Source organism: Balaenoptera musculus, chromosome 18 (assembly GCF_009873245.2).
Source record: "Balaenoptera musculus isolate JJ_BM4_2016_0621 chromosome 18, mBalMus1.pri.v3, whole genome shotgun sequence".
Classification (NCBI taxonomy): Eukaryota; Metazoa; Chordata; class Mammalia; order Artiodactyla; family Balaenopteridae; genus Balaenoptera; species Balaenoptera musculus.
The window spans coordinates 24,444,020-24,468,471 of record NC_045802.1 but is presented as its reverse complement, the minus strand read 5'-3'; the positions used below and the strand labels follow the sequence as shown (position 1 = coordinate 24,468,471).

Genomic DNA, 24,452 nt, shown 5'->3' with positions numbered 1-24,452 from the left:
CCCCACCCCACCCCCGCCCCCGTGCTACAGCCATAAACACAGTGAAGGCAGAGAGGATATCCGTCCAGGACACGCAGCATCTTAGTATCCTGCAGAACATCTGGCCCTAGCAGCCATCAGTGAGCTTTGTGGGATGGATGGATGGATGGATGAAATGGATGGATAAATCATGGGTCTTTGTGCATGTTCTTTATGTGCCATTCCAGGCTCTTCTTTGTGTACAGTTTTCTAATTGTCTTTCAAAATTTAGCTCAGGCATTACTTCCCAAAGAGTCCCCCAATGATGCCTGCCTGCCCACCTTTGGGGTTAGGGGCCCCTTTTGTGCACACCTAGGGCTTCTTGTATTCACCCCGTCATAACATTGACCCCAGGAGCCGGGTGCGGGTCTGACTCACCCAGATGTGAGCTTTCCAAGGACAGAGACTATGTGATGTTTGGTTTCTCTAGCCAATGACAGGTACAATGAGTAGGCGCTCAGTTAATGTTTAAAGAACACTTTTAACGAATACGTGAGTGATCTGTGCTCATCCCTGCTCGTGGTGTCATCAGGTGGCTGGTTGTTTAATATTGTAGGAAGCTAGCCACCTTGCCAGTGCCTGGAAGATTCTCATCACGGGGTGGAGGTCGCTCCCAAGTGTGGTGTTTTTCCTGCTTCTTCAAGAGGGAGCGTCTTCCCTCTTTGGGGCATGAACACCATAGGGACTTTGAGTCTGGAGGACCTTCACGGCCATCCTGCCCCTTCCCTCCCTGGCCTCACTGGTCCACAGTGGCTGGCCTGGTACCTCTGTTCCCCTTTAGTTCCATTTGTAGCAGTCAGAAATACTTTGGGGAAGAGTCTGTGAGAGTAAGCCTTCTACAGAGGAGATAGGGCTTTGTGAATGTCAGAAGCTCTGCCAATGTGAGGTGGCATAATTACGTTTCAAGTGGCAAAAGAGAGCAGAGACGTGGTAAATAGTGCAGTTAGCCCAAGATTCCCCACTGCAGTTACCCTGCCGAGCCCTTAGATGAAACTTTTTAAACAAGTACCCTAGTGCAAGACACTTTAAAATTGGGCTCTTTATGAAGACTAATATTGCTGTCATAGGGCTACTTCATATAAACCTGAAGGGACCTTTAACTAGAGCGAAACTTCCTCATTTAAACCATGAAGGTTAAACAATGAAAACTAATTTTTTATTCCCAGCATAGCCATCGCCCTGCTGGGAAAGCATCACTCTGCTTTAGGAAAACAAGGGCACCGTATTCTTTAGCCCTTCGGTGGGTAGAGTACATTATCTGTGTGCAAAGACATGTCTTTTCCAATCAGCAGACTTCTTCTGGGAGAAGTGAGCCCTCGCTGACTGTACTTGGGGTGGAAGGAGGAGGCCGGTCCGCATTTTTCTTGGTAAAGCTCTTTCTTGAGAATTTCCAGAGATGGTCGTGGGTTGGTGGCTGATTCAGTGAGGAGACAAAGAGATGAGGAGATTCACAGCGGGGGGTGCATGAGGGTGGGGGAGGTAGAATCCTGTTGAGAAGACTTTGGCTTTGAGAGAATTTTTAAAATCAGTAGTTCATAGTAAGAAATAAAGAATTTTAGGGATGAGAGGGTAAAGTTACAAATTCAAGTCCGAGATGGTTCTTACCTTCAGGATTAGGGGGGCTTACGCCTTATCTACTGTCTCCCCTGCCCCGACACTTGCTGGACCCTGGGCCCCTCCTATCTCCCCCTCCCCTCCCCCTCCCCTGTGGGGATTGGGGGGGAGCTGCCCTTCCCCCTTCCCAGTGCTTCTGCCCTCTGCATCCTGGTACCCGGTACCCTGTAGGGCTCTGCTCCAGGGGATCTGGGCTGAGACGCACAGGCTCCACTATACCTGAATGACATGTATTTAGGTGACAGAACCTTTAATGGCTCCTGCTCCTAAAGTTCTTTGCTCTGAGGTGTTTTCAAACTGTCACCATTGACTCTTCATGACAAGCTGGGGGGCCTCCAGCTCCATCCAGGTGCATACGAAGTGTTCCCCCACGTTCTGTGGATTGGAATTTCCATGTGAGCTTTCGGAGAGGAGGCAAGCGAAGCTAAGGCATCAATTCTAATCCTGTCTTTTTAGTTGCTCCACAACACCTGGTGGCTATTGTTTCAGTGCCTTGTGAGCCAAGAATGCCATGGAAAAAGAATCTTTACAATTAAAGATGAGCTATTGATAAGACAGTAAGACATTTCTCCAGGGGAGCAGTTGTACGCCAAGTCTGCATGGATGGGAGGGCAGGAGACCTGCAGAGAGAAATAACTCTAAGTAGTTCTGTGTGGCTTGAGCGTCCAGAGTGTCCTCAGGGGTGATGGAGTTTGGGGGTGCAGGGGAGGAATAGCTGGAGAGTCCAGAATGGTAACCAGCCTGGTCGTGCAGGGCCTTATAAGCCCAGGTAAGGAATGTAGACTTGTTCCTGAAGTCTGCAGGCAGCCCCTGGAGGGTTTTCAGAAGAGAAGGGACTTCATTGACAGAGGAATGGATAAAGGAGATGTGGTATATATACACAGTGGAATATTACTCAGCCATAAAAAAAGAATGAAATAATGCCATTTGCAGCACATGGATGGACCCAGAGATTGTCATACTAAGTAGTATTTGTAGTATTGTCATACTACAAATGAACTTATTTACGAAACAGAAATAGACTCACAGACATAGAAAACAAACTTACGGTTACCAAAGGGGAAGTAGGGGGAGGGATAAATTAGGAGTTTGGGATTAAAATATACATACTACTATATATAAAATAGATAACCAACAAGGCCTTACCATATAGCACAGGGAACTATATTCAATATCTTGTAATAACCTATAATGGAAAAGAATCTTAAAAAGAATATATCTATCTATCATCTATCTATATAATTGAATCACTTTGCTGTGTGCCTGAAACTAACACAACATTGTAAATCAACTATATTTCAATAAGAATTTTAAAAAACCTTTCAAAAAAGAAGAGAAGGGGCTTGCTCCCATGCGGACTTTCTGATGCTCTCTCTAGCAGCAATGGACCAGTTGGAGGAAAGCAGATCAGGAGAGGAGGTAGGAGGTTATTATTGTAATCCTAATGAGAAATGATGAAAGCTTGAAGGAAGGCAGTGGTCCTCTGGCTGGAGAGGAGAGGATGGATTTCTGAGCTATTTACAAGGTGGAAGTCTGCAGGATTTCTCTGCAAGAGTAGGAAACTGGCTATTCATTTTCAGAAGCAACCCATATGTGGCATTTATGTGCTAACTCAGCTGATGAAAACACTATTCTTGTAACTAGGTTGGAGAAGAATTAAAGGAAGGGTATCATTCAGATGTAAAAATGAATGCATTACACATGTTAACAAGTGTATGAACCCTGTATTATATCTGGCAAACGGGGTGTTAAATCCTTGTTCAACCAGCCAGATGTCCCTGCAGCTGCTATTGGGATTGCAGGCGGAGCCAGCCACCTGAGACCCCAGGTAGGAGCTGGTGCCAGTGGTTTCCGGAAGCATCTGGCTAGACAAATTGCTTCTCCTGTGCTGACTGACAGGTCCCACATGGATCACACAATTCACATCACAATGAACAGGTGGGATTTTCAGTCTGATAAGGCCAGACTCCAGGAGCTTGACCTTTTTTCAGGGAATCTTTACAGCTGGGAGTGTCCTCAGTGGAAATTTAAATCTATTTATACATATGATTTTTTAAGACCAAAAAAAAAAAAAAAAAACCACTTCAGTCAAACAAACTAAGGCCAATTTAATAACATTCGCTCTTGAATTGGTATGCTATCAAAGTCTTGTTTGGGGCAGTTATCCAGCTGAGTTTGCAAAGGCTGGCTTAAGCGTTTGCTGTAAATGTTTAAATTACCTGGAGCAAAATTCCCATAATTACTCAAAAGAAGTTGAAAGTACTGATAGGTGTTTATATTTATTCTTACGGAGTACAATCTCTCCTAAGTGGCGATGATATATCAAGACTGAGCCAGTTCTGGGATGTCTCCCTCCTCCCTCTTTTGGAAAAAGATCCAAAAATATTTTTAAAAGATGATCAAGGGAGCCTGTCCCAGCAGTCTCCCTGTCACACTCCTGGGAATTGTACTTCTGGGATGTTGAATTCAGGAGAAGTTAAAGAGAAGCAGTCCTAGAGACCACAGTTACACAATCATATTGATCTTTTGTGTACTTTCTTTCCTGGAGGAGAAATTGTGAAATCCCAACAGTTTGAGTGAAATAAAAAGTCGAAATTTAAAAAAAAAAAAAAAGGAAAGAAAAATCATACCGGTTGTTTTCTTGTCTGTTCAAATGTACTCGGACAGCAAAGATGAAGAGTCAGTGCAGTCTAAATAGGAAGATACCACAAGGAGCAGATTTTCAAATGTTGTGAAACTTCCGCATCTCTCTTGTTTTTAGACTTTGGAGTTGGGGGCGAACGGCAGTTTCAAATCTGCGAGGTCTGGCTGTGGAAGCCCAGGCTTGGCAATGTTAGACAGTGTCCACCAGGTGGCAGTATGTCAGAGGATTTCTTCTATCCTTGAATTGGCAGCGATTTTTTTGGCTGTCTACCAGTAGGTCGGTTTTCCTTTTTGTCCTGTTTTGAAGGGTTAAATGAAGCTCTCATAATTTAGGCGCAAATTATGCTTATTTAAGAAATGCATAAATTCGCTGAAAAGCCTACTTGTTACAGTGTGACCATAAATAAGTTCATTCATTCATTGGATTTTTCTTAGTAACTTACAGGTGATCCTAATGGTCATGAGTAGGTTTTGGAAACCAGGGGGTAGTTCTCTTTGTCCTTGCATGTGACAGATGCTAAACATGCTGTATTCTGAGAAGGTAGATCGCTGATCTTCCTGGGGAGCAGGGCATTGGGTCCTCTTTAGTAGCTTTCAGCCAAGAGAAGATCACACGGAGGGCTGTCTGCCCAGCTTCCTCACCCTGGAAACTGTTTCTGGCTTCTATTGGAGGCTGTTTGCTGGGAGGTGTATCAGAACTACCTATACTTCTTTATGCAGAGCTGTGGGCATTCTGAGAGTGTAGACAACATATGAGTGCATTGAATGTGTATCCAGAGAGTTAACTTTTTTTTTTCTAATTTTTTTTTCTAATATAGCTGGATATAAAATAAGATCAAACACATATAACATTTTTTAAAAGATCTCTTTCATCTGAATAATTTGTTCAGAGGAAAGGAGTTAGGATGTTCTTTGTAGTGTCTTCCCCAAATTATTAATAGATGAATCAGAACTTTCTGCATTCAAAGAAACCAGAAGCAATGTATGAATGATTAAATTTGGGACTAAAGAACTCTGCAAATTTTAAAACATTCTAATTAATGTGACAAAAGAAGAGGACTACTGTGGATGAAAATAATCGTAAATTCAAAGCTTAGGAAATAAATGGAATTGTCCGTTGGGGTGAAGTTTGGGTACTCCTTTAGAAGAGTTTCTTATAATTTTGAAAATTAAAAATATTAGGGGGCCATTCAAGAGAAAACTGTGCTTGGTATGTACATAGCAAAGTATCTGATCTTCGAGAAAAATGACCAAACAGAGTGGCCCTGCTCTGTGGAATGGCCTTGATGGAGTCACATTTGGAGACGTGAGGCCCCCATGTCCAGGGCCCTCATGGCTTACTTCGGAGGCTTCACCAGCCAAGCTCTGAACAAGTCTTGGCAGGTTCTGAGCCTGCTGTTTTCTGAAGCCCCCCCCCAAGAATTCTGAGTCCATCTTTCCTGATGTTGAGGTTCCTTTTTGTCAGATCCCTGGTCAAGGTGGGCCTCCTTTCAGAGTTTCTACTTCAGGGAGGGGACCACCCTCTAAGAATTTCCTGACAGGTATAGAGAGGGAAAAAAAATTTCTTCCCTCTCCCAACTTAGGTTCACCAGTAAATCTAAGGGGTTTACAGGGGCCCTGTAAATTAGACTGACAAGAGATAAATTATAAGAGAAAAGCATACCAATTTATTTAATGTAAGTTTTACGTGACGCAGGAGCTTTCATTAGGAAATGAAGACCCACAGGAATAGTTAAGCTGAGTGGTTTTTATACCCAGTTTGATGAAGGGTGGAAAGGTGTAGAAAAATGAGACAGGACAGGACAGGATAGGGTCTGAGCTAAGGGTGGTAAACTGGGGGAAACGGAGCAAGGCCTCTTCCTTCAGATTCCCCTAGGCGTCCTCCCGCCTTAAGAGATAAAGATGCTCCTTTCTTCCCAGTGGTAAGGCACCTCTCACATGAGGGTCTGTGACCTGCTTCAGGGGAGAAGGACAAAGCCAGGTAGTCCTTCCTGCCTCTGCCATTTCCCAAAATCCTTTAGCTTAAAATATTCCACTTGCCAAAGCACCATATTTGGGGGTAGCATGTCCTGAACCCCATCACAGGCCCCTGATACTTTCCTGCCAGCTTCCAGGCATAGAGTTGATGACCACGTGTTGTGAAGGGGGGTGGGCTGATAGCTCTAGAAGAGGACTTGGAAGGCGTAGGCTCAAGTCCCAGAGTTATTAGGGGCATCTTTATTCTCTCTTGGCCTCGATTTTCCATTCTGAAAAGTGAGCTTAGTAGTAGTTACCCAGCCTCTGATTCTAACATGAATCAAACAGGATAATACAAGGGGAGATAGCTGGCTTTTTGTTGGCTGCAAATGTAAGGGATGATTTAATTTTCAACACTTGGAATATATATAAATCGTGAGGATATAATAAATCTAGGACTAAATAGAGCTGTCACCAAGCAACCATTCACGGAAACGCTCAATTAGTAATAATGCTTCTCAACGCCTGCTGCATATTAGGATCACCTGGGGAGATTCTTGTAAAATGCTACCAAGTCAATATCAGACTAATTGAGTTAGACTGGCTGGAGTTGGGCCAGGGTACCCTAAAACTGTAGTCTTAGAAGAATGTTATGTTCGTGGTTGATATCTGTGCACATAAATAACAATGATCTTGAGTTCAAAAGATTGGGGTGGGGTAGGGATATAAGAACAGATATTGAGACTACATTTTTTGTAGCCTGAGGCTATAGACACATCACGTACTTTGCTTTTCATGTGGAAACTTCCCTATAGGGTTTCTGAGAGGAATTGCAATTCTTGGATACCCAACAATACATAACATGAAAGCAGCATTACCTCATGGGTCTTTAGCTCAGTTTTAATTCATCTTGGGTCATGACACACTTTTTTTTTTCTTTTTTAAGCAGACATTGAAAGTGTTTCTGAATGGCACTGGTTATTGAATTTTCTTGACATGAAAAGTTTCTGTGACAGCTCTGACCTAGCACCTGCTGATTAAATGGGCAGGAGAAGTTCATTCCCAGGTAGGAGAGAACAAACTTTCCCTGCCCACTTAATCAGTGACTTTTGTCTGCTGCTCCTTTGGCCTGGTCTCAAGCTTCAAGAAAATCTCAGATTTGCTCATCTCTGAAATCTTTTGGGATGTGAGAGGGATTGCTCTTCTCAAATGGAGGCCCCAGGTCAGCAACACCAGCTCATCTGTTAGAAATGCAAATTCTCAGGTCCCACCCCAGACCAAGCAGATCGGAAACTGTATTTCAACAAGCCCTCTGGGAGATCGTGCTGCATGTTCAAGGTTGAGAACCACTGAGCTAGCAAAACGGATCTTACCTTGTTTTTTTCAATAATAAGTGTGCTTTTCTCAATAGAAAAGCACCAAGCAGGCATTTGTAGGCATATGTCATACTTTGCTTTGCTTCCTTCTTCCCTCTCCCCTCTTCCTTCTGATGGTGAGGCCGATCGGGGCTAGAGGGAAAATGAGGGGTAGCTTTAAATCTCTGAATTACTGTCATCAGGTTCCTATTTGTTCCAATCTTTTAAGAGATAATAATCAGATAAAGTTACATTATATACAAATATATAAGTATATAAAGAGATATACAATGTATAAAGATATATTGTATCATAAATGTATAAAGCTATATACATGTATAGTAAATGTATAGTAAACATTGTGTGTGTGTATATATCACCATTATAAATGTGAAAAGATATATACAATGAATAAAGATACACTATATATACATTATATATGTAATGTATTATGTATTTATAAAGGTAAAAGATACACTGGGTATATATAAATGTATAAAGGTATACACAATGTATAATAGGTACATTGTGCATATATAAATCTCTGTTGTGAACGCAGGGAAGACTAAACCAGGAAATTCCAGAAATCAGGGTACCATTGGGAATCCAAAGATCATGAGAAAAGACTTGGGAGATTGGCAGTCAGCAGGGGAGAGAAATAAATCTTGGATGGAGTGGGGAGAGGAACAAAGCCTGGCCACTGCATTGCACAACCCAAAAGAGCCAGCCATCATTTGCCTGGAATTTCCTGCAGAGGTGCTCCCAGAGCTGTGCAGGGCAGTGCCCTGGGTCAAGGCAAGGGCAGGAAGTAGCCTTGGATGAGGCTGTAAAGTTTCCTTCTAAGAGTCAGTCATGCTATGACTTCTTTAGGATGTTAGAATAGGTAACTGAAGACAGCTGTGCTATCCTCCAAGGGTCTTTAAAAATAGAATTGATTCTCTTCTCTCTTGGGGGTCTTGAAGGCAGAGAGAAGAATCAATGTAATTTTACCACTAGAACCCTTCCAACTGTTAACAGTCGAAGTTTTGTTATAGCCTCTATCTATCTAACTATCATCTATCTCAAAGCCCTTCTCTCCAGACATTCCAAGAACTTAAGCTATCTGGCCTACCTTTCAAACATCATGAGGGGGTGGGGTAGTTAGCATGGATGGTCACCCCAATAACAGAGAAATTAGGAATCTCTCCAGAGTGTTTCTAGTAGTATTTAGATGTATGGAGTTACCAGACCCTGTGCTGAGTGCCTACATGCATGATCTCATTGAGTCTTCACAACCACCGATGATAAAGGTGCTGTTAATATCCTCAGTATTTTTAGGAGATTGAGAAGGGATTTGAGGTGAAGTCAAAGCCTGAAGTTCCATCCACATCACTTTACTATTTAATGGTAGCTAAGGTCTTGATTCAGGTGGGCCTGCAGTTACTTATTGGACCCTTCATTGTCAGTGCTCAAATTGAGATATGCAATTACCTACGTTCTTTATGTACTTGAGTTCTTTCTTTTACTGGCTTGCACTTCTCTTTTATTTATTTATTTATTTATTTATTTATGGCTGTGTTGGGTCTTCGTTTCTGTGCGAGGGCTTTCTCTAGTTGTGGCAAGCGGGGGCCACTCTTCATGGCAGTGCGCGGGCCTTTTCACTATCGCGGCCTCTTGTTGCGGAGCACAGGCTCCAGACGCGCAGGCTCAGTAGTTGTGGCTCACGGGCCTAGTTGCTCCGCGGCATGTGGGATCTTCCCAGACCAGGGCTCGAATCCATGTCTCCTGCATTGGCAGGCAGACTCTCAACCGCTGAGCCATCAGGGAAGCCCTGGCTTGCACTTCTAAACCTCTATTTGTGGCAATATTTTAAGTTAATGATTGGTAATCTAAAAGCTCTTAGACTTCCATGTAGTAATTTAAATACACTGTGACTTTTTAAAATAAAAAATTAACCACTGGGAGCCAAGCATCTTTCTCTTTCTTATGGGCTGAGCTTCAACATTATAACAGGAATTCACTAATGAAACAGACATAAAAAGAGACTCTCTAAAGATTTAAGAGGGTCATATATTCTGTGGTAATTGTTATTTTCCTAGTTAACTTCATCTCCATTTGTGTACCTGCTACAAATGTTTAATTATGTTCAGTGATTCCGTGTTTTATAATTTACATTGTCTTTTATTTCCTCTTATTGTCCAGAGTATTTTATTGGATGGTATGTGTGTAGTCTGATTTTTAAGCACATCAACATAATTCTTTGGGGTGAACTTCCCTTGATAGCTACTTAGAACATCAAGAAATTTTACTGCCTATGTACTTCTGGCGTATTTTGAAGGAAAGAGGATTAATTTATTGTATGTCCAACAGTCCTGAATTCTTAACTGCTTTATCAAAAGAGTGTATAAATAAGATTCTTTATTCTTTTTATTGCAGGAAATGCAACATGTTGTTAAATCACAACACATCAGAGCAGAAAAAGGTAAGCATGGATGTGTATAAATATTTGAAAACCCCTAGGGTGACTCCTCTTTGAGCTAACATGGCTTCTCTCATCTCCAGCCATGGTGGAAGGTTCATGGTTAGATCTGGCCAGAAGGAACAAGCCTGAGACGCAGCCCTTTGCCCATCTCACGATTAATGCCACTGACATCCCATCAGGTAAGTTCCATTTATATCCAGCCTGAAAAATATTTCAAGAGTAAGTCAGAAAGAGAAAAACAAATATCGTCTGCTAACACTATATATATGGAATTAAAACAAAATAGTTCTGATGAATCTAGGGGCAGGACAGGAATAAAGATGCAGACATAAAGAATGGACTTAAGGACACAGGGAGGGGGAAGGGTAAGCTGGGACGAAGTGAGAGAGTAGCATTGACATATATACATTACCAAATGTAAAATAGATAGCTAGCGGGAAGCAGCTGCGTCGCACAGGGAGATCAGCTCCGTGCTTTGTGGCCACCTAGAGGGGTGGGATAGGAGGGGTGGGATAGGGAGGGTGGGAGGGAGACACAAAAGGGAGGGGATATGGGGATATATGTATACAAATAGCTGATTCACTTTGTTATACAGCAGAAACTAACACAACATTGTAAAGCAATTATACTCTAATAAAGATGTTTAAAAAAAGAGTCATTTATCAGCCCATCTGAATACTCAGACCGATTCTTAGCCTGTTAGCAAAATTTTGAGAGCCCTTAACTTCTAGACCAGAAGAAAAATCATCTATTCTTCAGTTAGTCATCCACATCACGGAAATAGTGATTCTCAATCGTGCCGGAATGGACATCATCACTATATTCATTTTCAGATCATCAGAGTGAGTTTATTTTAAAACACTGCTAGTTGAGGTTGCATAACTGGGAAGGATAATCCCGTGTTATACTCATCTCTATTTTTCCAAGCAAAAGTTGACACATCCTCTTTGCTGGCCCATGAGGTGCATGAATTCCTCCAGGTGGTCATATACTCAGCCATCTCCTGCAGAGTTCCAGGCAGGAGCTCAACAGAGTGATATTTAAGAGGCAATAATAGCCCTCTAGAAAATGAGACATACTCCTTCTCCAGGGAGTTATCGTTTTTTTCTGACTAAGAATTTAGCTCAATAGACTGGAGACCTCATTATCTTTTGGAAATGAGGAAACCCAGAGCTCTATGTCTACATCTACCTAACGTACCAGTGATTTCCATCATATAATCCCCACTGGTTACTTCACATTGCGTTAGGTGAGCATCAGAAAAATCACAAAGAACATTATGATGGAGTGACAATGGAATATTATTGTTATTATTCTTATACCATTTATACACACACTTTGTATCAGGCATTTTGCTCTGTATTCATTATCTCTAAACCTTACTACAACCCTGCAAGGTAGTGATTATCATTCAGATTTTGCAAACAGGGAAACCAAGGTCCATCTAGTGTAAGTTATCTGATCGAGGTTACAGCGTGGTAGGATTAGAAGTTGAATTCCACTCTAGTTGATTCCCAAGTCCATGCTTTTTATACTATAGGTTATCACATAAGTACCTTGTGGCCACTTGGCTTTGTCAGAGGGAAATAAATTCAGAGCGCTTATGTTCCTCTTTTTGTGTAAGAAGTAGATGAATGTGTTTTTTTTTTTTTTTAAATAATGTGAGTTGTTTTGTTAATTATTATTTATTTATTTATTTATTTTTGGCTGTGTTGGGTCCTCGTTTCTGTGCGAGGGCTTTCTCCAGCTGCGGCAAGCGGGGGCCACTCTTCATCGCGGTGCGTGGGCCTCTCACCATCGCGGCCTCTCTTGTTGCGGAGCACAGGCTCCAGACGCGCAGGCTCAGTAGTTGTGGCTCACGGGCCTAGTTGCTCCGCGGCATGTGGGATCCTCCCAGACCAGGGCTTGAACCCGTGTCCCCTGCATCGGCAGGCAGACTCTCAACCACTGTGCCACCAGGGAAGCCCATGAATGTGGTTTTAATAGCAGGGCGTCTCAAGTCTGACGGCCTGGGTTTGAGGTCCCACTGTACCACCTGGCTGGGTGACCTTGTGCAAATTACTTACATGGAAGTGGGCATATAGTAAGAACTTAGTGAATGTAATTTGTCATTATTTAAAGTTTAATTAAATAATTTTATATATTCTATTTTTTGTTTTACAAAAATGATTCAAGGCAAGTTCTTCTTAGAGTTAAAAAAATTCCAAGTTTTAATAAGCAGTTTTGAAGCTACTAATATAGTATGGGCCACAAAGGAATTTTTCCTGACTGCAGACATAGAAAGGAGAAACCAACTCTTTGATTTTTAGATTTTCCTAAACTATCTATACTGTCCCACATACTTGCTTCATAAACAAATTCTCTCTGTCTCTCTTTCTGTGTGTGTGTGTGTGTGTGTGTGTGTATGTGTGTGCCTTATGGTGGAACTACACTAATTTTCTGAGTGGAAAACTATTTTGCATGTTAGCAAAGGCAATCAAATTAATACTGATCTATCAGCTGTGTGTGCTGTGAATGTAGTCTGCATTTATCTTTTCAGTTCATTTTAAATGGCATATGATAAATATTGCATTAGACTGTGTGCCAAAGTCTATTTGGCAATAGCAAGCATGTTTTAGTTATATAGCTCTCCCTCCGGGCACCTTGCATCAAATCATTGCCAAAAAGAAGGCAAAACTGGTTATTTTCTGATGGTTATTGAGCTTGAGACAGAGTGAAATGAGTTAGTGTATGCTTCTGTTTAAGAAAATAGAATTTGCTCTTCTGACTTGGCCAATGACTCCTTGAGTCCATTTATCTCCCAGTTTGAGCCAGGATTGGATACTTCAGAGGAAGATGGCTTTAATTTTGCATGTTCATTCGGGGCCTCTGTTTCATACCTATTTGTACTTATTTACACATAAGAAAGGAATCAGAATCTGCCTTATACTGATTGTATTTCAAAGCTTCTTGAATAAAATGCATTGGGGAATATTTTGTGAGGTCAGGATTCATGGCTTTCTTAAGGGCAGCTCAGACTAAATATCTGGAGAGACTTCTTCTCTAATATCTAATAGCAGTGACCCTAGGGGCTGGGGCGGCTGGGAAGGCTGAAGGTCGTCTAGTGATGGAAACCCAGGCTTGCTGTGTGAGGTCCTCCAACCTGATGGGGGCGCTATTCTCATCTTTTCTCCCACTATCGCTATTCATGAGCTCTCCAGTTCACACTGACGGTTCTTCTCCCTTTTCCTCTGCGTGCTGTGTGCCTTCCGTTCTTTGCTCGAACAGTTTCCCTCGCTCACAATCCTCTCCCTTTTCTCAACCCGTCCACATTTGACCTAAGTCCTCCCTGCCCTCTGTCACTGGGCTGAGTTCACGTGGTCGCCACTAATTTCTGCAGCTTCCACTTGGCAGGTGCTTTAACTGAACTTCAACCATGTGCTGTGTGACCCGCAGAAATGAAAATGTTATATTTTTCATTTGGTGTGCCCATTTCTTCTTTTCTCCACTACTAAGTGCCTTGAGGGTATACTGTTTGGTGCAATTCTTAACTGTGGATAGAATGAATGCCCACAGAAAGCACCATTCAGATATTTACTAAATGACTAAATTGATCAGCGAATGGATAAATATAGGCATGTTTAGAAGGAAATAAGGACACTCCTTCCACTTGACTTGAGCTAACAACGGGAGAGGTATGCGGTCAGGGTTTCTGTGTTCTCCTCTCTCTTTCATATCCTTCCCTGCCTTCCCTGGACTGTATCTCTGAGCCCTTGGTCTAACGCTAGCTGATCCAACCTGTCGAGAGGGTAGACGTCACCTTAGTCATTCTGCTGCTATCTGTTAAGGGCCGTCATAGCAGATAAACTATAAGACCGATAATTGATTGCATAAAGGATTGAATACAAGAGTAGGGGAAGAAGGAGGTAGCCATGGGATGGTTTGAGATAGGAAACACCTTGAGTTTTTTTAGCTCTGTCAATGGATTAGGTGGCTGTTTACCAGCCTGGAGAAGTTAGTTTGCTAGTGTTCATGAGGATGTGATGCATAGAGTCTTACAGTCTCATTCTGACTCACTTGGGACCATGGAATGATATTTACATTTGGGATGCTTTAATCTAGGATGATCTGAGGTAGGACCCCCGATGAAAAAGGGCAGGGCGCTGTGCTGGGTTCTGGAGGCAGCAGTGCCTGTGATGGCTTCTCAGGCTCGCTCGGGCACCCTTCTGTGGATACGATGTGCAGTTCAGGAAATCTGTCCTGTCCCTGAGCACGGGGATTGGAACCATTGGCTTCTTTGCCTTTGCAGGCATGTCTAAGGATGGTGGGTTGCCCCACCATAGCTTGGACACTGCTGCATTTTTTTTTTCTTCCACTTACCCTACCATCTAGTTGGTTCTGGAACAGCCTGGTATTGAGGTCCCCAGACCATATCCCAGCTGCCCAGTAGCCCTCCAGGGACAATAGAACATTCTCCTTTTTGTGGCTTTCCAGAGAAAGATGCAGGTGTTCACGTTTTCCCAGGATTCAGGCCAGTCTTGAAAGTTAGCCAGTGTGGGTTTCTGGTTCTACAAAGATCTCCCAAGGACCCACTCTAGCCGAAGTGTTGTCAGCTGTGATGGATCCGTGGAATCCACTTTAAGTCTAAATTCCGTGGGGGGATTTCTCGTGGGTGACAGGCAGCAAAGAACTTCTCCCTGGCTGCAGAAACTACTCCCAACCCCATTCTGAGACTCCTCAGCTCTGTTTTGCCTTGTTGAAATCCTAGCAGATGACAACCTTAACTTAGCATAAGTGTTTACAAAATCCTCTGGAGGAAAACTCTGGACTTTCCACAGTATAACAGCTTTTTCCCCACTAGCTGACATCTTTTCCAGTTGGCTAATAGGTATCCATATAAATATTTGATTAATGAGGTTTATCATGGAGGTAGTCCCAATTTTTAAAGACCTAGTAAAGTACACTAAAGACCTGAAATATTCAAAGCGTTGGACACTTTTCTGACTTAGAAGATTTTCTAGAAAATTCTGCTGCTCCAGAAACAGTGACATGAAGATCGGTTGTCACATTTCAGGTGTGAGAAGGAGCTAAAGGAGAATTCTGGTCTAATAATTAGAAGAGATTTTACCATCCTTTGGGCACAAAGGATTGCATGAAGTTGTGAAGCTCAGGTGTGAGAAGGAGCTAAAGGAGAATTCTGGTCTAATAATTAGAAGAGATTTTACCATCCTTTGGGCACAAAGGATTGCATGAAGTTGTGAAGCTGGGGAGTGCAATGCCAAGGATATGTTCTTTGTGAACTTCTCTGGGGGCAGCTTTTCAGTCGTGTGACCTTGGGAGGCATTTGGGCTATTGGAGGAGGGGAAAATCAATGGTGATGAGAATATAGAGTTTAAGAGTTTGACTTTTTGGTCAAAGTTGCTGTGACCCAGATTTTCAGCTCCTTCTATATACCTGTCTCCATGAATTAAAAGAGAAGGTGGGGTCATGTGAAGTCTGGATATTCTCTTCCTATACTTGTTTCTTGCTTTCTTGTTTCAACTGCCTTTGGCTGATTCTCTTCCTTCAACCTTGAATGACCTTTATGCTTCTGTTGGCTGAATTCCTCCTTTAAGTTATCAGGTTCAGTAGCCCAGCAAAATCGTTCTTGAGCCCTCTGGGAAGAAGTAATCTCTTTCCTTTGAATTCCCATTGCAATATCCACACCTTTCTTATCAGGGCCCATGCCTTGCTTCCTGTCTGACCATATATCATACTTATCCCTTGTGTACTATAGACTCCTTGAGGGCAGGAAAATTGAGATTTTGTCTTTGTCCCCTCTCAGGTGCCTAGCAGAGAGCACAAGTACTTCTTAATGTACTTGTACTCCCCTTTTAGAAAATAAATTCTGAGAAATTATTCTCCCATTGGAACAATGACTGTTACAGTAAGTCTTTCTCCAACCTCATAGAATTGTGAGGATGTCCTTCTCCTTGAAGGGGTGGGTTTTAAATCACGTGCCTCTCTTTTCCTCAGGTTCCCATAAAGTGAGTCTGTCCTGCTGGTACCATGACCGAGGTTGGGCCAAGATCTCCAACATGACTTTCAGCAATGGAAAACTAATAGTTAACCAAGATGGCTTTTATTACCTGTATGCCAACATTTGCTTTCGACATCATGAAACTTCGGGAAACCTCACTGCGAATTATCTTCAGCTAATGGTGTATGTCACCAAGACCAGCATCAAAATCCCGAGTTCTCATACCCTCATGAAAGGAGGAAGCACCAAATACTGGTCGGGGAATTCTGAATTCCATTTTTACTCCATAAACGTTGGAGGATTTTTTAAGCTACGGTCTGGTGAGAAAATAAGCATTGAGGTATCCAACCCTTCACTACTGGATCCAGATCAAGATGCAACGTACTTTGGGGCTTTTAAAGTTCGAGATATAGATTGAGCCCCATTTTATGAAGCGTTTTCACGTATTTCCTAGGATGTATAGAAAACTTTAAAAACAAGCCAAGAAAGATATATGTAGGTGTGTGAGACTACTAAGAGCTATGACCCACAGGGTACAAGAAGACCCGTGCCTTTGACTCTGTAGGGAGCGAATGTATTTACAGCCAATGGGAGATGTTGGACTCAAGGTGTGTTACAATCTAAGGGTTTTCTTACACAGTGGTTTTTAAATTTTGTAATGAATTCCTAGAATTAAAGCAGATTGGAGCAACTATGGTTGCCTTTATGAAAAACTGCCTTTGGGCTATGGGAGGGGTTAATTCTCTGTCTCTAATCCGTGGTTAGGTGCCACGATGCAGCTGAAGTGGAAAGGGTGTCATCTAACAGCAAACTGATGACCATCTGAAGGGTTAAATTCTTTTGAATTGTTACATCATCCTGGAACCTGCAAATAAATACTTTTTCTAATGAGGAGAAAAAAATATATGTATTTTTATATAATATCTAAAGTTATATTTCAGATGTAATGTTTTCTGTGCAAAGTATTGTAAATTATATTTGTGCTATAGTATTTGATTCAAAATATTTAAAAATGTCTTGCTGTTGACATATTTAATGTTTTAAATGTACAGACGTATTTAACTGGTGCACTTTGTAAATCCCCTGGGGAAAACTTAGAGCTAAGGGGAAAAATGTTGTTTGCTAATATCAACTGTATGGTACTTCTTCATTCTTTTTAACTTAATAGATTTTTCAGACTTCTCAAGTCTGTTTCCAAAAAATTAAAATGGATGCCTTGAATAATAAGCAGAATGTTGGCCACCAGGTGCCTTTCAAATTTAGAAGCTAATTGACTTTAGAAAGCTGACATTGCCAAAAAGGATACATAATGGGCTACTGGGATCTGTCAAGAGTATTTATATAATTATTGAACAGGTGTTTTTTTCTACAGGTGCTGCAAATTGTAAATTTTTTTCATGGAAAAGTTATCAGTGGCTTATAGCAAAAAAAAATTCCATTTTTAATTTAGTGGAAGTTATTTTATACTATACAATAAAAACATTGCCTTAGAATGTTATTTTTTTTGGTATGAAAATAAATTTATAGGAAAACCTGCCTTGTGATTTTGTGCTTCTCTTTTATGTCTGTCTTGCTCTGTGATCCTTTCTCTCCAATATGGTAATGTGGCTTCTGTCTTTCCAAAGGTTACCGGGAGAAATGCAGATTTAATTAAAAATTAGGAACCGATTCAATTAAATTGCTGAACCTCGGAATTTGAAAAATAATTTACAAGGGATTTGTATGCAAGAATGTAGCCAGATAGAACACAGAGGCTTCACCACTCAAAAAAGAAAAGTTTGTTACGCCTATATCGTGAGAAAAAATAGTGCTTTGCACAAGTTCATAAGGCCCTGCAGAACAATCATTTGACCTGGCGGAAACCCTGAACGTTGTATCTCTTACTAGTGAAGAAGCATTAACAGTGGATGGATGCTCATCCTCGTGGAAATTTATGTGAGGGAGCCATCTAGCCCATGTTGATTACTCCACATGAGACAGAAGGAAATGAACAGCTTGGGAAGACACAGGAAGCTATAATTCAAGGCACTTGCCATTTGTGGATAAATGTTTCTTGATGGTTGGAACAGGATAATAGGAGAAAAATGGCAGAGGTTACAAAGAAAAAAATTGTCAATTCTTTTTTGGGGTGGGACTTGGTCATTGCCCAAAATACACCTATTGTTTTCAAACTATCAGTAAATCTGAGGTAGATTCGTACAAAATGTCTGTTACATATCCCAATTGCTGGTCCCAAATATTCTTCGTTTAAGGAAAAATTAACTTTGAGGGGCCACTGGAGAATTTCTCTACTCTCCACTGACACAAAATCTTGTTACATAGAGAGCCTTATTAGCTACCCTGGCTTCTAGAATATGGTTCTATCATTTCCAAAGGTGAATAACATTCATTCATTCATTTGCTTGTTTGCTGCACATTATTTATTGAGCATCAACTATGTGCTAGGCACTGTACCAGGCACTAGGGATACTATGGAACTCCTCTTGCCCTGCAGGAAACTTCATTTCAGTGGGGAGCCAGCCTAGTAAGAGTGTGGTAATCTCCAAGTCTTGGGCATCTACAGAATGCTGTAGGAACAGAAATGAGGCCATTGAACCCAATAATGGGGATCACAGAAGGTCTAGAAATGAAATCAAAACTGGATAGGAGGTGGGCTGACTATCCATTCCCACTTTTAATTTAGAGGCAACTAACTTGCAGTCTCTCAGAAATGAGCTAAAACCCAAGGCCTAGGGATGGAAAAAACCTGGAATCTAGTAAGAAAATACATGGTGGCACTAGCCAGACTGGAGAACTAACATGGTGGATGGTCTGCCATGCTAAGAGAGATCCTCTAGAGAAGACCTTAAATATTCAGCCTGACCGTAATGTGAATTTCGTGTATGTTGACAACCTGATAGGTCAGGGGTATTTAGAGCTTTGCTGGAATGAATCTATGACAATGAAATGTTGGTGTGAACTGGCCTGTGCCTTGAAGGAGGCAACTGTAGCAAATGGATATGCCAGGAGGTCTGGGAAAGGCTTGTTCTCTTTTCTAGTGACACTCAAGGCTTTCCAGGATCTGAATAGCAGAATCCAAAACAGGATCCAAACCCTACTTTTCCCACTCACATGCTACTTTTTACTCCTGCTTTTTCTTCTCACTCACCCCCTTTTCCACTTCCACTCCTCTTGAGTGTTTCAATCCTGTTTTTTTTTCTTTTCCCCTAATGCCTGGCTTTTGCCTCCGAGGACCATTTAGTTTCTCCGATGACCCTCGTGGAACAGAAGGCTGCTGCATCTGATGGTAATAGTACCCGACCGTGTCAGCACTCAGCACGGTGAAGTGAAGGTTGAGGAGTGACAAAATATGTCAGGAAACCAACACATATTGGACGCTAGGGCAAATGGAACTGTTTGCTTATTTTACCTACTCCATTTCAATCTTCTTCCCAACACCTGCCACATCTGAAGCAAGGGAAGCGTGGCAAATTTGAAGTCATCTCTCTTCTTGAGTCGGTTTTGACAGCTATACCAGGTCCATGAATCCTTGCATCTTCCCAAAACACTACATGCGCAGCCATCCTTGTCTAGCAAATTTGCTTTCCTCCCTTTCCTCCTGCTTCCTTTTGTCTCATTCATCTCCATCAGGCCATCCTAGAGAACTAACCAGAGAAGATCCATTTCCCCAGTGACTTAGGTGGGAACCTAAGCACCTCACACTCCATCCTCTCTCTGGGTGTATAATTATCAATGTGGCCTGGGGTAGAGGTAGCGGCCTGGGGTCATACGTACGCATTTTAGGGACCCAACTTTGACTCAACCTGCAGTTCCACGTTTAGCCTGTGGAGTCACTGGGGGGCCCTCCAAGCGCGTGCTGGCTTCAGGCTTGGCTTTGTTAATGGATTCTCTAGCTTCCTTGCAATGAAATTGATATATGTCCCCCAGTAGTTGCATTTATAAATGCTAATTAGTTATTGAGTCACATTATTATGACTTAGCCTTGTGTCCCTTTGTACAATAAAAAATTTGTACACAGTGAGTGTTAGATGTTAGCTATAAAACAAAAATCTATCCTTTTGATTAATAATACTTTTATGATACTGCTACTCTTCTAGTCTTGTATTTTAAATTTATTTATTATTTATTTATTATTTATTTTTGGCTGTGTTGGGTCTTCGTTTCTGTGCGAGGGCTTTCTCTAGTTGTGGCAAGCGGGGGCCACTCTTCATCGCGGTGCGCAGACCTCTCACTATCGCGGCCTCTCCTGTTGTGGAGCACAGGCTCCAGACGCGCAGGCTCAGTAGTTGTGGCTCATGGGCCCAGTTTCTCCGCGGCACGTGGGATCCTCCCAGACCAGGGCTCGAACCCGTGTCCCCCGCATTGGCAGGCAGACTCTCAACCACTGCGCCACCAGGGAAGCCCTAGTCTTGTATTTTAAAAATTCTGTTTCCTAATCATCTACCCTCACCTCCCTTCTCCTTTGCTGACTGATTTTTTTCTGTTGTTACTGCATCTTGACCAGTGCTCTGGCTATTTGCAGTGACAAGCTCTTTGATATTATCAGATGTGGACCACTTACAACATTATTCATATGCTACTGGCTTTCCATATCTGTAGAAAAATCCTGTAGAATCATCTGCTTTGAAAATTCAAAGAGGTAGCCCTTTCCGTTGGCAAAGGAATGAGCTAGGGGTCACTTGCTCCGTTTGTAGCAGCCAGAGCTAAGATACCGGGGATCAGGGCTGGTTTCAGAGACAAGAAGTTCTCCCGATAAAAGATAATAGATATTTCAATCTCCCTTATCAGGGTCTTAAAATCAAGGGATGTCATTCTCTTGGGAAAAATCCATTTTCTTCCTTTTCCTATGGATTCTGAAGAAGCTGTGTTGCCTCAAAAGACTGATCTCAACAATCCCACGTTGGTGGAATGAAAGTACCTCATGAGACATGAACATCTTTTGGAAGAAGGATCGCAGATTTGGGCATCAGCCAGATTCAGGCTTGGAATCTGAGCTCTGCTGCCTGGTAACCCTGGGCAGATAGCCACCATTTGGATTTCAGTTTCCTTTCTTGTAAAGCAGGAGTCTCTCTGTCTGTGTTGAAGAGTTGTGAGGATTAGCAATGGGAGGTGCTCAAACAGGAGCCACCGTTTTTAACCTCTCATCCCATTTGCTACATCCTGAGTCCCAGGTCATGCACACAGTTTGTCCACTTTTTCTCTAGCTGCCCGGCACTGCCTGTGTTGAGCAAAGCACTATGCTCTGAGTTGCGGGGGACACCAGGAGAGAGATGGTATTAATTTCCTGGGGCTGCAGGATGCTCACATGGCTGGTGGCAGGAAGGGCAGGAGGGTTGAGAGATCAGAACTGTACCTGTGACCCTGAAATCTTTGGTAAGTTACCAGCATCCTCATGTGTTTGTTGTTATTGCATTTCTGGTGGGAGCCAGTGGAAGGACAGCATTTGCCCAAACACTGTGAGATGCAGAACAGAGCACCCTGCAGAAGCAGAAAAGGAGAGAAGTGCGGGGCCACAGCCATGACCTTGGGGTGGAGGTGCTTTGAGGCAGGGTCCTTGAACCTTCTCTGGGTGGGGAAACCTGTGCTGAGGACACTTGTTCAGGTTTAAGATGGAGTATTCAAATTTAGAAGGAAGACATCCTAGACCCTAATAAGTAAAAGGAGAAAAGTTCACACACAACTCTAGGGAAAGCACAAATAATAAATGAGACTTACCAAGAATGTCCAAGTGAGGAAACATGTCATGAAATAGGCAAGGGGCATCTAGAGGAGTTTACCTAAATCCCAAGGTGCAGAGAGACACTGCAGCAGAAGAAGAAAGAGACGCCCACAGCATGTCAGGTCTACACTAGAAACAGAAGCGGCACCTTCCATTGCCTTCTCTTCTACAAAATCACCAAATAGGTGGCCCATAATCCAAAAGGCAAGTCCCATCCCCTACTAGGCCCAAGTCAATAGTTAGGGAGCCGCGAGGAGTGTCTGGCCTATGGGAATGAAATAGGAAAGCAACTTGTGGGTGAGAATCCATGTTGGTTCAGGGATGAGTAGTGTGTGACCAAAGGCTCAAGCAGGGGTTCAATTCTGAAAGAAGACTGGCAGGATACCCAGAAGTGGGTCCGGCCCCAGCCATCTGGAGGTATGGGCGGTGCCTGCTGCCAAGACATGGGGGAGCCCTAGGCTGGGTAGAAACCCCAGTGTCCATGTTCCTGGGAGAACTGGCCTGACAGGCTGGTGGGCTTCCTTTTGGGAAAGGTCAGGAAGCTTCCATGCAATCTTGACCTAGAAACTGCTAGAGGCTGTTACCCTCCGTATTAGTGTCCTGGAGCTGCTGGACAAATGGCCACAGACTCGGTGGCTTAAAACAAAAAAAACTTATTCCCACAGTTCTGGAGCCAGAAATCTAAAATCAAAGCCTGGGCAGGGCTGCTCTTGCTCTGGTAGATCTAGGGGAGACTCCTTTCTTGCTTCTACCAGCTGCTGGTGGCTCCAAGAGTCCCCTATGGCTGTTTCACATCAGTCTCTGACTCTGTCTTCCCTTGGCCTTCTCCCCATCTCCCCATGTCTTCTTTTCTTCTGTTTCTTATAAGGTCAACTGTCATTGGATTTAGGGCCTGCCTGGATAATCCAGGAAGATCTCTCAAGATCCTTAATTACATCTGCAATGACCTGTTTCCTAAATAAGGTGACATCCAGAGATTCTAGGGGCTAGGATGTAGACGTGTCTTCGGGGGGCCACCATTCAACTTATTAAACTTTCCAAATCCCAACCATTAATTGGACCAGCCACCCTGGTATCCTCCTTTCAGCAGCGATGGCTTCCAGGGAAGAGGCTGGGACTGGGGAAACTGTAAGTAAAAGAATGGGGCTTCCCTGGTGGCGCAGTGGTTAAGAATCCGCCTGCCAATGCAGGGGAAAACGGGTTCGAGCCCTGGTCTGGGAAGATCCCACATGCTGTGGTGCAACTAAGCCCGTGCACCACAACTACTGAGCCTGCGTGAGCTCTAGAGCCCGCGAGGCACAACTACTGAAGCCCGCGTGCCTAGAGCCTGTGCTCCATGACAAGAGAAGCCACCACAATGAGAAGCCTGTGCACTGCAACTAGAGAAAGCCCGTGCACAGCAACGAAGACCCAACGCAGCCAAAATTAAATAAATAAATAATTAAAAAAAAAAAAAAAAAAAGAATGAATGATCCAAAAATCCCTCAATCTGCGACTTGCATGGAGACAGATCCCAGAGGGAACAGACAAATATGAGACTGTTGCTGTGTTACGGAGATGGAATTAGGGATATTTTCTTCATTTCAAAATTTTCCTGTTATGACACTACCATTGAATTCAATCATAAAGAGCATTAAAGCTGATCTTTTCAATAGAGAAACGACATTGAAGCTTTTGGTGCTAAATAAGCCTAGAGCTCCATGATGTAAGCCTGTGTGCTATTTTTTTTTAAATTGAAGAATAGTTAATTTACAATGTTGTGTTAGTTTCAAGTGTGCAGCAAAGTGATTCAGTTATGCATACATACAAACATACATACATATATATACATATATATATTCTTTTTCAGCTTCTTTTCCATTATAGGTTATTAAAAGATATTGAATATATTTCCCCGTACTATACAGTAGGTCCTTGTTGTTTATTTCATATATAGTAGTGTGTATATGTTAATCCCAAACTCTTAATTTATCCACCCTCCACCCCACTATCCCCTTTGGAAACCATAAGTTTGTTTTCTATGTCTGTGAGCGTATTTCTGTTTTGTAAATAAGTTCATTTGTATCATTTTTTTTTAGATTCCACATATAAGTGATATTATATGATATTTATCTTTCTCTTTCTGACTTACTTCACTTAATATGATAATATCTAGGTCCATGGACCTGTGATTTTGAAATGGAATACCCTAGAAGCATGGGGAAAGTGTGTTTTAGAATGAGAAGAAGTGACCTCTCCCCAGTGTTGAAATTAGGAACAGGAACGGGCTTATCATCCAACATTCCCTCATTCTCTTCTGATACACGTTTTTCCACCATTCTCCTGATTTTAGAAGACAAGATGAGGAAGCAGCACAGTTTCAAAGAAGAATCTTTTCCTGAATGTGTTAAACCCAAGAGGCTCCGAGTTAAATTTTTAAAGATGACTTGACAACTTGTTCACCTTGTTTTCTGCCCTCAACAAGGGACTAAGCTTGACAGACAGAGACAAGTTAATTGAAATGTCCCCTTAGCTGGCAAGCTCCTTGGGTAAAGATGGAAAGATGGCATCCTTGTGGCACGGCTGTTTAATAAGGTGTGTGGGTTGTGTTTTTGTTTTTTTTTAACTAGATTGTTAAAAGGAACTCAACAAGTCAGCTGAACACTTTTGTTTGTGACATAATAAGAATTGGTGATAAAGGCAATAAAG

At 42.4% G+C, this 24,452-nt stretch overlaps 1 protein-coding gene across 1 annotated transcript in view; it reads left to right on the top strand.

Annotated features, from left to right (window-relative positions):
- The window catches only part of TNFSF11 (TNF superfamily member 11), a 33,430-nt gene extending 16,967 nt beyond the window's left edge, over positions 1 to 16,463 (top strand). Inside the window, exons 3-5 of the mRNA XM_036831915.1 lie at positions 10,002 to 10,047; positions 10,128 to 10,226; positions 16,042 to 16,463. Of these exons, the coding sequence (XP_036687810.1) occupies positions 10,002 to 10,047; positions 10,128 to 10,226; positions 16,042 to 16,463 (567 nt within the window). The remainder of the gene's footprint in view (positions 1 to 10,001; positions 10,048 to 10,127; positions 10,227 to 16,041) is intronic.
- The last annotated feature ends 7,989 nt before the right edge of the window (positions 16,464 to 24,452 follow it).